Source organism: Aulonocara stuartgranti, assembly GCF_965226115.1.
Source record: "Aulonocara stuartgranti genome assembly, chromosome: 12".
NCBI lineage: Eukaryota > Metazoa > Chordata > Actinopteri > Cichliformes > Cichlidae > Aulonocara > Aulonocara stuartgranti.
Window position 1 is genome coordinate 5,682,327 of NC_138948.1, and position 13,784 is coordinate 5,696,110.

The 13,784-nt window shown below is 39.5% G+C and overlaps 1 protein-coding gene across 4 annotated transcripts; it reads left to right on the forward strand.

Annotated features, from left to right (window-relative positions):
* The first annotated feature begins 83 nt into the window (after positions 1-83).
* fam163b (family with sequence similarity 163 member B) lies at positions 84-13,659 on the forward strand. Of its 4 annotated transcripts, none has more exons than XM_082553909.1 (3): positions 84-857; positions 6,271-6,386; positions 9,479-13,659. In XM_082553909.1, the coding sequence occupies exons 2-3, from the start codon at positions 6,294-6,296 to the stop codon at positions 9,923-9,925; spliced, it is 540 nt and encodes a 179-aa protein (XP_082410035.1). In that variant the 5' UTR covers positions 84-857; positions 6,271-6,293; the 3' UTR covers positions 9,926-13,659. The 4 variants fall into 4 exon arrangements, with proteins under 4 accessions (XP_082410035.1, XP_082410036.1, XP_082410038.1 ...); XM_082553910.1 differs by lacking the exon at positions 84-857 and adding an exon at positions 1,105-1,248; XM_082553912.1 differs by lacking the exon at positions 84-857 and adding an exon at positions 3,320-3,335.
* The last annotated feature ends 125 nt before the right edge of the window (positions 13,660-13,784 follow it).

Below are 13,784 nucleotides of genomic sequence, written 5' to 3' on the forward strand. Positions count from 1 at the left end.
CACAGTTTTATATATGTTACGAAAATTAGTGAGTTTAGAACAAATCTTTTTACAAAGGTAATTTGGTGTCGAATATTTTCATATACTGGAAAATGTTCAACGTATTCTAAGAAGAGGGAAAGTAGATTATTACAATTCTTTCTATTTCCCCCCTGAATCTACCTGGATTTTACCTGTTTCTGCAGCGCGCTGCTGTGACGCACGTCGCGTCCTCTCTCGGGTCAGCATCGGAAATATGTGCTGCTACACAGACAGGATGAGACCGGATCCAGTGTGCACAGCATACACCTGCAGTTACTTAGAAGCGGACACGACCCTTTCTCCTCCTCTCTCGTCCTTGAGATCAGCCGCTTTTTGAAGATTTTGTTGGGACCAAAGCCAAGAGAAAATCTGGGGACCTGAAACTCGCACTGGGAATATTTCCAGTCAGATTTCGGGATTTTTGAGTTCATGAGCGCTTTTGTACCTCCAACTTGCAACACAGCCAGTCATGAAAAAGTAAAAGAAGAAAGTGTGAGAAGACAGCTCCTCGATGAAAAAGAGCTGTATTGTTTTTCAGAATTGCGTTTTTACGCATATGCATCTCAAACCTGGAGTGAAACACAGGCTGTGAAATTACAGAAAATATTTGAAGATTCGTCTTTCTCTAACTGAAACACAGATTTCTACTAATGGTTGTCATGGGACACACCAGCGCGCGGATGTGAATAAAGATAAACTCACAGATTTACAGATTGGGTAACATCCAGCTTAAACGCGACTTTACTTTCCCGTCACCTCTGGTCACAAAACGGGACATTCTGAAGCGAAGGTGCCGTGGTTAACGCCATGAGACCATCCAAATACTAATGTGATGGGTAAGATTACCACTTAATGCACACATCGCCTGTTACGCGCGTTAATAAATCAAACACCATCTAGCCACGCATTTTCTTCCTCTTATCAGGTCTCCAAAAACGCTTCCCACTGTGGGGGCATGAAAAAGTCATTTTAAATCAATTGTAGGGTCTTAGTTATTTTTTTTCCTCCAAATTTGTGGATAACTTTGTATTTTTATTTAGAACATAAGAATCTGCAAACGCAGCTCAGATGATGAACGGACGGAATGAAAGAGTGTTTAATGAAGAGAACCTGATGTGCGTTGAACCGCAGCTTGTACGCAAAATAATTCAATTCAATTCAGTTCAATTCAGTATTATTTATAGAGCACCAAATCACAACAGCATTCCCATAAAGGCGCTTTGTATGGTAAGGTAGACCCTACAATAATTATTCTAATGCTGGGTAATAATTGGATCATTAACTTCACTGTATTTACTGGATTATCTCCACATTGTAGGAACAGAAAGTCAGTCATTACTTATGTTTTATAAAAACATGTTAGATTCATGATCCTACTCAGTTTTTTTTTATGAAAAGATGAGAAATCAGATTCATTCATTTTGCCTCTGTTTTCCTAGTTGAAATCATACATTTAACTACAAATTTACTTCTTCTTTTTTTTCAAATAAGAAGCTCTAAACATTTCCTTGGTTGTTTAACAAAAGTTTTAATCGTCTGAATGTAATCTAATCAAATGGTTTAAAAAAATGGGTATATTTTCATAATTTTCTGGCTCAGACTCTATATGATGTTTGTGCATTTGAATCACACACTGTGATAGAATTTGAGTGGAAACTAACTGAAAGGGTTGAAGGAGAAAACCAGGTTTAATAGAACGGTCTCTTTATAACATAACTAGCACTGCATTAGTGCATTTTTCAGCACCTTTTCCACCTTCCTGCTCTCTTTAACACAAGCCAGTTACTCAACAAATTACGGCTCTGTCGAAGAAGCCACAGATGTTGGATAAACTGACAATAATTGTTATTATTGTAAATTTAACTTTTGCTTTTTGTTTTTTAATTGGTTCTGTCGACAGTAAGAAACATCTAAAAGAATCTGTTTTGACATACGAGTGAAACTTTCTGTTTTTCCTTTATCTGCTTCACAATGTGAATCTCCATCACCAATGAAGAGAAATGCAGTTTGGTGATAAAACATCAGCCTTTCCATTACAAATAAACTCGTGTAAAGAATTTTCTAAAATTAAGAAGTGCAGGAAAAAGGTTTTAGGATGTTATTGTGCTTTTCTAGAACATGTGCACAAAAATAGGTTGAAATATTTATATTTTTCTGGTTTTAAGAAAATTTCACTTCTGCAGCCCATTTCCTGGCAATAAATATTTATGAAAGCTGGGTTAATATATCAGATTTATTTTCATTTTTAAGTCTAATGAAGAAGATATGATGTGCTTAGTTGGAGTGAAGCACTCAGCAAGCACTGAAGGGTGGACTGATGGCTGTTGACCTTTGAGTGTGTGTTGTGTTTGGTCATTTGTGTATAATGCTGACTGGCTGTGTGGGTGTAAATGACTCTCCAGCCCTCAGGGGTGACAGGGTACCGTCACTATGGAAACCCAACGCAATAGCCAGTGATGAGTTGATCCTCAGCCTGCTGATGAGGGAGCTCATCAGCTCAGAGTGTGTTGTATAAAATTTCTGAGTGGCTTCAAGTTCAAATGTGTCCGACTTTGATTGTATCACAGCACGCTGACATACTGTCATCTTCAGCCTGGAGCCTTTACAGATTACAGATCATATGAAAATGATGCTGAGAGTGCAGATGGATTACGGTGACAAAATGCGTGTAGCATGAAAGTGTGGTCAAGTAGACCTATGGTAGTGCTTTTCTGTGATGTGTAAGTAACAGAGAGAGTTTAATTCATGTATTAGTATTTGGTTGCTATAAATTATGATCCATAGGGTTTTTAATTTTGGTTTAAATGGCTGTGACAGGCCTTTATCAGAAGAAACGTACATGTAGTGAATGTGTGTGTGAATGGGTGGATGACAGGTTGTGTAAAGCGCTTTGGGGTCCTTAGGGACTAGAAAAGCGCTATACAAATACAGGCCATTTACCATGTAAGTAGGTCAAACATAATGAATATTATATTATTCTATATTCGGTATATAATAATATTTATTATTTACTGGGAACTACTCAACTTTTAGCTCCTTAAATTATTTTCATACCAAAAAGTGCTCTAAAAAGATCCATAAAGCAGACTTGTCACATCCTAGTTTTCTAAACCTAAGTTTGGACTCAACCTTGCATTTATTTATTTTTAATTCTAGAAAGTACCTTTGTATTTGTATGTTTCTCCTGTTTGTCCAGTATCATGCAATCTTACAGATCCACAGAACATTTATGACATCTGGTAGCTTCTAGGTGGATTACCTCCACTCTCTGATGATGAAGTGAAAACCTGTGGTTCTTCGAAAACCTGCATCAGGTTGGCTTTAAATATGGCACAATCCCTGTAGACACCCAAAGAAAATGACAAACATGGTGCACTAAAAGTACTTTTAGAAGTACATTTTCCCAAACACTTACATTTACTGAAATTTACTTGAGTAGGGTTAGGGGTTGGCACTTCTTCATGCAGTCATGTTCTATAGAGTCTTGCTAATGACCTACTAATTGTATTCAGGTGTGTTGCAACACTCTCAGGACACTGGCCCCTGAGGACTGGAGTTCGAGACTCCTGCGTATGCAAGCTGTATGCTAGCTTTTACCTGTGGTAAAAAAATAATTGTACTTTTAATCCAATTGCCTGACAATTATAAGGCTTTTTGTGAGGCACAAACAGCATGTTCACCAGTTTTGATGTGTTAAAGTCTAGCACTTTATTAATCTGTCGCCTAACACTTATGGTAAACATTCCAGTACTAGACTAGCATAATTTCCACTTTGTTGAGTACTCAAAGTACTTGCTGCAAAAAACAAAAAACTGCTGAGCAATGGACGATGATTAAAAACTCATATTCTGGTTCCACCAATGAGGAAGTTTTTTCTCCCTGATGAAGCTTTGGACAGTTTCAGGGAATTTGTATTGTATTAAGATTTTAGCTTTATGTTAGTTACATCTCCTTTCATGTTACTGTCTGCATCTGCCTGCTGGCATTTTAGTGTCTGTCATGATTTATTTTGTAAATCATCAAGAAAACTCAAAGTCATGATGCAACATTGGACTGACTGACTGCAGTCATTCAATTGCCTGCAAGGGGAACTTGTCAGATTTCCTTCTGCTGACGCATTAAATGGTTGACGAACATTTGCTAGTGTCTCAATAGTGTTTTAATTTTTCTTTCAGTTCACTAATACACATGTAATTCTGCTTTGGGACCATACATATATTAAATATGAATGAAAAGCAAATGATACAATGTAATGATGTAATGTTTCTGTTTTTCTCTTATATCGTTTGAAGGAGACAAACTAGATTAGGTGTAACCTTTTTCCAATTTCTAATCTGAAAACAGTTTAGTGCATGTTTGTGCGCCAATGGATGCTTTATTGTTTAATTCTCAGGTTGTTTTAAGTGCATTTAGCTGAATGCCTTCAAGTAACAGGCGCCAAATGTTTAATGGACAGTTAGCCTGTAAAATACTGACAAGTGAGGCTTGTTTAGATTTTTTTTAACCTTCACAACGTGTCTGAGAAGCCCAGTTGACCTGAACAGAAAGAAATTATACAATTTCTTTTAGTTTTGATGCATTCTCAATCATCCAGGAAAGTAAATCTACAAAAGTTGATTCTGTTCATCTGGACGTAGCGTTTTGTGGGAGAAATGTTTCGTCACTCATCCAAGTCACTTCTTCAGTCTCAGCTGACTGCAGGTTTCCCCAATCTTATAAACAGTAGATGTGCATGATGACTGAAACCAGCCCACTGAAGGAACAATGGGCTGGGAGGTCAGTTCCTTCATCATAATTATGCAAATTCTCATTCTCATTCCCACAAAACGCTACGTCCAGATGAACAGAATCAACTTTTGGAGAAATTTCTATTAGAAACGTATACATTTGTACACCTCCTGATTATTGTTTTTTATTAATCCAGACACGATGAAAGGTATGACTAAATGTCCACTTCAGAGTGTGACACAGTGGAACTCAACTTGACAATATCTCTTACGTGATTTCAATGCCAATGTGAAAACTCTGAGAAGAGCTGTTTCAGTGGGAAATCCAGATTAAAATGTCTCGAGGATGCTTGATTATGGTTTGCCATGTTAAACTGAGCTCTCCTTAAAGTCTGGATCAAGTGGGAAATGCATTTTCTTCCTTGGACCTCTCGATTGTTGGCTGGCTTTGCACTTGGCTTACTGTGACTACATTTTCTGACCAATTAGATTACTGACAAAAATGAAGTATTAGAATCAATAAGCAGTATTTTCTGTAATGGCTGCTGGCAAGAGTTCAAACATTTTAGAGCTTCACGGCAGAGCCATAAAGTATAGTTGTAAAAATGTAACAGCAACATCATTATCTTTCCTACAGCCTCCCCACCCACCATCTGCATCCCTTTTTCCTTATATATCATCATCATCTCTTTTAATTTTCCTTCCCCGTCACTATGCTCTCTCCCCCATAACATGATTTTCCTCATTACCTTCTTTTTCTCTGACCTTCTTCATCTTTGTGTATCCTTCACCCTGCTTCTTTCCCCTCCTCTCATTATCTTCTTTCCATCTGTTCTTTTGCACCTCCTGGCTGACCTGTCCCTCTCTCTCTTCTTCCTTCTCTTGCTCCATTTCCAACCCAATCTCTTCTCTAATAAGCGTTTCCTGCATAGAAACCCTCACTTTCTCCCAAAAGAGCTTTTGGGCAAAGCCAAAGGGAAACTGCCAGCGTTGTAATAAGTTTAGGTTTTTAAATGAGTTATTTTAATGAGGGTTTCAGTTACTCAACCATAACAAACATTCCTGTTTACAGAGAATTGAAAAAATCCACAGACTTCTATCAAATAACATAACAAAGACTCATTGCAGACTCATTACTCTTATGCTGGCTAATTGTCCTTACGCAGGTCAGTCACCAGCCAAATCCCAGTGTGAGTCAGGAAAACCCTGCTAATATTCCCTCGGTGGTCTCCTTCTCCCTTTTCCATTCTCTTCTGAGAAAAGTTTAAAATAATTTTAAACTTAAGACCTTCTCTCAATCTGGATTTTGATTGAGTTTCCTTTAAACCAATCATACATATGTTGCTTCCGTGTTTGACCATTTAACCAGGTTCAATCACTGATCTGGGTTTGCACCCCAAACCCAGATAAACTGCCAAAAATGGCTGTCCGGATGAATAGTTACTGGTTTCTCAGTCATGTGTGAAGTCCTTTAAACTACTCGAACCAAAAAATAAACTCTGACTCATTGCTTTGATTGCAGGGTGTTGATGGAGAGGATTTCGGATGTCAGCCGGGACAGTGGTCATCGCAGGAGGAATTTTGGCTACAGTCATCTTACTGACGATCGTCGCTGTGCTGTGTTTATGTAGGTTGCAGGTATGATTGTCTCACTGTTCATTACACATCTAAAGTTTAACAGAATGCAAAATGCACCTCAGCACCGTATTCATGAAAACAAGAAACTTGACAAATGTTCACACATGATGTGTGCAGTGCAAAAAGCTGGGAGTAATTTGCTGCCCCAGACAGTTTTCCTAATTATCAAAGTAGTCCAAGTGGAACATTTCTGTGTTTACTTTTGGCCAGACTGGATTTGTGTAACAATCTTGCTTTTCTTTTTAGAAATCTACAGCTGACATCCAAATAGTGCAACACAACCTGCCGAGACAGAGCATACACACTAATAACAAATAACCCATGTTGAAATAATCCTCAACTGTAAGACCTTTAAAACCGGATGGGACTTTTTCTGAGACTTTCAGAAACTCACATCCACATGTTTTCTTCTTGAGTGAGTCCTAGCAGTTAGCATGTAAGATTGCAACTGTAGTTTTAGGAGTGATGGATGCTTTTTGTAATCATCATCATCATCAACTTTATTTATAAAGCACTTTAAAACAACCACAGCTGACACAAAGTGCTGTACATTGGAACTGTAAAATAAAATTACATGAGATATAAATAAAACACAGATAAAAGAAGAGTGAAATCATTAATTAAATAACTACTTCAATTAAAAGAGAAACTAAGTCTCACTGAGGTTAAAAGCCAAAGAATAAAAGTGGGTTTTAAGACGTGATTTAAAAGTGGACAGTGAAGGGGCCTATCTAACATGCAGTGCAAATTATTCCATAATTTTGGAGCCACAATAGAGAAGGCCCTGTCCCCTATGAGATTCCTCCTGGATCTCGGTACCTCTGGGAGCAGCTGGTCAGCTGACCTGAGAGACCGACAGGGTATGTGGGGATGAAGAAGCTCAGAGGGGTAAGGCGGGGCAAGACTGTGAAGGCATTTAAAAACAAACATAAGAATTTTAAAATTAACTCTAAAAGACACAGGCAGCCAGTGCAGAGAGGCTAGCACGGGGGTTATATGCTCTCTTTTTCGAGTTCCTGTTAGGAGTCGTGCAGCCGCATTTTGAACCAGCTGCAGATGTGAGAGCAATGACTGACTGACCCCCACATAAAGTGAGTTACAGTAGTCCAGGCGGGAAGAAATAAAAGCATGGATCACTGTTTCGAGGTGCTGCCTCGAAAGAAAAGATTTTACTCTTGCCAGTCGCCTTAAATGATAAAAACTGGACTTCACCACTGCTCTGATTTGGTTGTCCAATTTAAAATCACTGTCCAACTTAAAACCAAGGTCAGTAACAACAGATTTAAAATAGACTTCCAGGGATCCTAAAACAACAGTGGAGGACTCACAGGGACCACTGGGTCCAAACACCAACACTTCTGTTTTCTTTTCATTAAAATTTAAAAAGTTTAGAGCCAACCAAGCTTTAATGTCATCTAGACATGTCAAGAGAGGTTTTATGGAGATGCCATCCTTGTGTTTTAGTGGCAAATAAATTTGGCAGTCATCAGCATAACAATGAAATGAGATCCCATGCCTTCTAAGGATATAACCCAGAGGCAATAGATACAGTGAAAAGAGCAGTGGCCCTAAAATTGAGACCTGTGGGACGCCACATGACAGAGGAGCAGAAGACTGACAGAGAAAGTTCTATCTGACAAATAAGACCTAAACCAATTAAGTGCAGTGCCACCAATACCCACTACATCATGTAATCGAGAAATTAGAATATTGTGGTCTACGGTGTCAAAGGCAGCAGTTCGGTCAAGCAAGACAAGAACAACATGGTTACCAGAATCACATGCCAGAAGGATGTCATTAAAAACTCTTAATAATGCAGATTCTGTGCTGTGAAGGGTTTTAAAACCTGATTGAAAAACCTCAAAGATTCCATTTTCATCTAGAAAATCTTTCAGTTGACTAAAAACAATTTTCTCTAAAACCTTGGAGACTAAAGGCAGCTTGGAAATAGGCCTATAGTTTGCTAAAACTGTGTGATCAAGGCCAGGTTTCTTAAGCAGTGGCTGTACTACTGCATGTTTGAAATTTGCAGGAACCATACCAGAAGACAGACTGCTGTTAATAATGTCAAGGACATACTGTTGTATACTAGGAAAAAATTTCTTTAAAGAATTGTGGAGGGACAGGATCCCGTGGGGAACCTGTGGGCTTAATATGGCGAACCACATCCTCTAAAGTGGAGAGCATCACAAGCTCAAACTGAGTGAAAACAGCAGCGCAAGGGACAGAGACAGAAGGGTCAGAGTCAAGAGCTGTGATAAGAGCCCTGGTGGTGACAACCTTTTCAATAAAAAAGTTCAGAAAATCATTGCAAATCTCAGGAAAAAACTTCCAAACAGACATTCAAAGGAGTATTAAGAACAGTGTCAATGGTCCTAAATAACACACGTGGGTTATGAGAGTTGGAAGAAATAATATTTGCAAAATATTCCCTTTTTGCCTCTTTAACAGTGTTCTGGTAGTGATGCCAGCAGTCTTTTAGAATTTGAAATGATACATGCAGTTTATCCTTTTTCCACCTCCGTTCTGCGCGATCACCTGCCAAATATCATTTGAAAGTGATGGTCTGCAAGTGCCTTTCATGCACACGCTCTCACAGAGACGCCAAGTATATGCTAGCTACTTCCTAGCTTTGAAAGCTCCTCAGCTGGCAGTTTGTTCTTCATCTTTGTGATTCTGTTTACACCTGATTTCTTCCATGTTACCAGTAGGTGGTCATAGATAGACGGTTCATTGCTTTCATGAAAATGTTAAGATTCAGACAAAGACATGCCAACTAGCTCACTACACTCGCTCGCTATCTTTCAAAGTTACACAAACCAGCTTGTTTTTTCATGCCCTGTATTTACTGTGGCTTATACTTATAGTTAACACGGATCCGATTGGTTGAAACATATGATTTGAAACTCTCCAAAAGTTGATTCTGTTCATCTGGACGTAGCGTTTTCTCCAGATGAACAGAATCAACTTTTGGAGATTTACTTACCTGGATGATTGAGAATGCATCAAGACATTTGTTTTGAAAGTGCTCGTTATTTTCTCCTTTGGTTAACCGTTTGTCTTTTAAAATGTTTGACTCTCACCTGGTCCAGTATTACTGCTGTAAGAGGGAGGAGTCTGAGAAGGGGGAAGAGGAGGAACCTGAGCTCGCCACCATGTCGCCGTCTCGCCCCCTGGCTCTGTCGGCTCCTCCTACGCCTCCGACGCCAGAGCAATACAGTGACGAGCCCGAGATGTACCCTCCCACTTTCCTCACTGAAGCCAACGGCCCCGTCAGCTACTCACCTCCGCCTCCGCCGCCACGCAGGTGCTATCGCTCGCATGCCTTCTGCCCTTCCTGTGCCCGCTGCTCACTACCCTTCTACTTGCAGCACCCAGAGAGGCTGTGCAATGGCGGTCGCAGGATCAGCTACAGGACTGTGCAGCAGCAGGACATGGAGTTGCCCATGGACTTGGCCAGCTTCTACCAGAAGCTGAACCTCATCCGCCAGGTCACCATGAAGGAAGTAGTCACCCACAGCGTCAGCACCGACGTTTAGGAAAGCAGCACCGCTGATTTAAACGATTCGATACACATTCAATTATTTCAGCACTTTGCTGTCAGTGTTAAACTGATAAATGGCTTTTAGACCAAACGTCAGGGCAGCGATGATGGAAATTCTGCAATGCTAAATGCATCATCGAAACACACGAAGGGACTAATTTCATAAACTGCTCCTTTTATTTGCTGAATAGCTAGGTAAGTAGCTACTTAACATATCTGCTGTCAAAGGATAAACAAGAATCGACAAAAATCAACACAGATTTCATTTGTTTAAATGCACCACACCAGTGCGAACAGAGGAGGTAAGATAAGTCTGGTTGTGTGGATATTAAAGCTAATGTCAGACCAAAACCAGCAAGTATTATGTGAGTGTATCAAAGCCTGCTCTCTCTGTCCCACAGAGCTCCACTGTTGTTCCTAAAATAGTTAGATATCTCACTGTTGACCTCGGTGACTTGTTCTTTCATTAGCATGAATGCAAACATTGTAGCATACATAGGCCTAGCCCCGCACACACTGTCCCGCTGTCACAAAAAACCACTGAAGCACCAAATGTAGATTAATCTGTCACTGAAAATAGTCCCCAGCTATTGGTCTGTTAAATCCAATGACTGAGGAAATAATCTTTTCAACAGAGAGTATTTATTTGTATGTAAGCTGTTTTTCAACTCTTACACACTTAGTTTAACTTCAGGTAAAAGCTCATAACTGCACAGACACGGTCTCTTCCTTTGAAAGAGTGATCGGGTGTTGAGACCAAGCGCACGGAAAAGTTTTCACGCAGCGATTAAATAGATTCATGCCATAAGAGGCCATGTGTTCAAAAAAAATGTAATTTTTAACAAAAACATATGCGTCACACAGAGTTGAGATTGAGCACTGAAAATCAGAAACAAAAGACATGCTTTTACAAGCTGTAATCAGAACAGCGCAGTTTCATAAAAATCAAAAAGTCTACCCAGTTTTGATTTGGGCTCATATTCAAGTGTATCTCCTTGTGCACCTGTGGACTGGTTTCATCCTGGCTTCTATTGTTTTTCATGCAGTGTATGCTGGATCTCCTTCACTGTGCGAAAATGTTGATCTTAAGAGTTCATTTTATTTTGGTGGTAAAAATTCCAGTGAGGCAAATTTGGTGAATGATCGTGTTGGTGTGGAGTTTTCAATGCACTCTGCACTCTGAGCGGACACATCACGGCACATAAAACCACACCACAGACCCTCTGACTGGTCTCCCTCAGACTCCCCATGTTGAATTCATGAACTCGTGATTAATAAACTGAGCAATTCTGCCTTTGAGCAGCTTCTTGGTCATCACCAAGTGCTGATCGCCTTCTTGTGAAATTTGGGTCGGTTTTAAACAAAAGATGTTTGACCTCTGCCAAAGTTTAAGGTCACAGTGTAAATACCCAAAATGAGATTTCCGTGACATGGTCTAAAAATCGCAGCTATTCGGACGTGCCTGAGGAGGTGATTATGAATGGGAGACTGGCTAGATTGATCACACCTTGTATAAAGAGACAGAATTTAAAAAAACAGAATGTGCAGAGGAGGAGAAGAGGATGACCACAGAAAATTCCTGGATGTAGTGAAGGAGGACATGCAGAGGGTGTGTGTGACAGAAGAGGATGCTGGGATATGGTGATGATAGAGGCAGATGAGCTGCTGTGGTGACTCCTAAAGGGAGCAGCTGAAAGAAGAAGAAGAAAACGATACGTAAAACTGCATAAAAGCTCAAATAATTTCTCATACAGATTCTGGTTGACTCATATTTGTGTTCATTGGTGTAGCTGTCACACAGGGTCAACACGGGGTTGTTAGTTTTTTGTTTGCCTTCCGACATCAGAGGCTGGAGAGCCAGGCTGTGATATGTCAGTATGTGACTGTTTCAGTATTAACAGAGAAAACTAACATTATTTTAAAGGGCTTTTCTGGAGCATTCAGTGATCCAGTGACTGTGAATTATGAGGGACAACATTTATATCCTGTTAAGACATCATGCTGTAGATAAACGCTGTTCTTCAACTTAGATATTAAGTATTTAATACCTAAAAGAGAAGGAATGAATTGTACATTCAGTATTTAAGGGGAAAAGATACAGATATATGTCAAATATTCTTGATGACAGAGCAGTAGATCCTAATTATATTTTACAAATTTTACATCCATAGAGAGAAACAACTCTACAGCTCCTGGACTCATTTCTTCTTCTTTCACAAAACAACACAGATGCTGACACATTTATCGGATCGGAAACTTTGTTTCGAGCAAACTTTCACTCTAGCAACATGTATGATAAAATAGTACGCTGCTAATCAAAAAGGTTTGTTCTCATAGGCTCACAGAGAGACTGGGTGTATTTGCCTGTCTGTCAAACAGTGCACAACCTGCAGTGCTGTGATCTGAAACATATATTTGGAAATCTTTCAGCAGAAGACTTTTACTATATGATGAAAACTTATGAGACTGTATATGCCTATATGTATATCTCCAACTGCATTGCTGGAGTCTGATATTTTTTGGCCACCTTTTTTGAGCAAGAAGGTAAATCTAACCAAGAGCAAGAACAGACCACACAGTTATACAACCGGAACTTACCAGCCATGCCCTCAATCATACACTGCTTCACAATTCACTCTGAACGAGACCATGATTTAAAATAAACCTCATATTATATCAAATAAATAACGGCTTGAAACTAGTAATAGAAGCTATCAATTCAGGAAAGCACTGTTCTTCACAACCAGAGCAGTTGCTACATGATGGCCATTAAGAAATATGCAGGTTTACTTAGTTTAGTGCAGCATTACTGCAATAAAAAAACTTAAAACTGGCTGTTTGTACACTGACACAGCTAAACTGACTGCACAGTAGATCTGTTCAGTTTTTGGTAAACATTAGCAAATGATCCTTCACTTTTCTAACAAGCTTCAAGCCGGATGGATGGTAGAATCACAGCCATGAAGACAAGAACAGAGAGGCACATCATCCAACTCCTGCCCCCTTGTCATAGTGTGGTCTGTGCCAGCTGGTGCTGAAGCCACCATCTTTAGTCAGTGCATTTGGTTTGTTTCTCTCCTCTGCTCGCTGTTTCACTTTGTTTGTGTGAGGTGCTTTTAGTCCTTCAATTCACTGCATCAAAAAATAAATGAACATATATGTGCAGCATCTACACATCTTTCATTACCTCATACATGGATTATTATCTCTAAGTTTAATGTCCACAGAAAAACCATGTTCCATACATTATTCCATATGGTCATCCCATGATTTCTCCATGCAGCCTCCAGAAAGCTGAACATGCTTAGAAAAGATGTCAAGAAAGGTTATATTTTTATTTGGTCGTCCTAAGTAAAGCACTGTCCTCACAGCTCCTTCTGATCTGTGTGAGTTTGGGTCATGGATTGCTTCTGCTCATTGAGGAATGACACTATTCAGGGTAAGAGAACATATTTGTGCCACTTAAGGTGTTTTCCGAGATACAGCTGCAGGTTGCTCACTGTGATGACTGCAGAGTTTTTATCCACAGCAGTTCTTCATTTTTTATTTTATTTTATTTTTTTTTAGAAAAGATTGAAACTGTTGCTTTGGTTTTTTGTCTGCTTGATGTGTTTCAATTATCCTGTCAGTGCAGCAGATGAGGCGTTTGGGTCTGTCAAACTGGCCAGCAGGAGGCGTCAGTCACCTCTGCAGCCAAACCTTTGTTTACTGTAGCCGCTCTGTGTGTCAAGTTCATTTACTGTGTTAATAAAATGATGCAAAACTTTGGGGTGTCGGTGTAATTCCCTCCAGAAAAGGACCAAAGCAAAATGTGCATTATTTCATTGACTTGTCTACATCCAAAACAGCTTCAG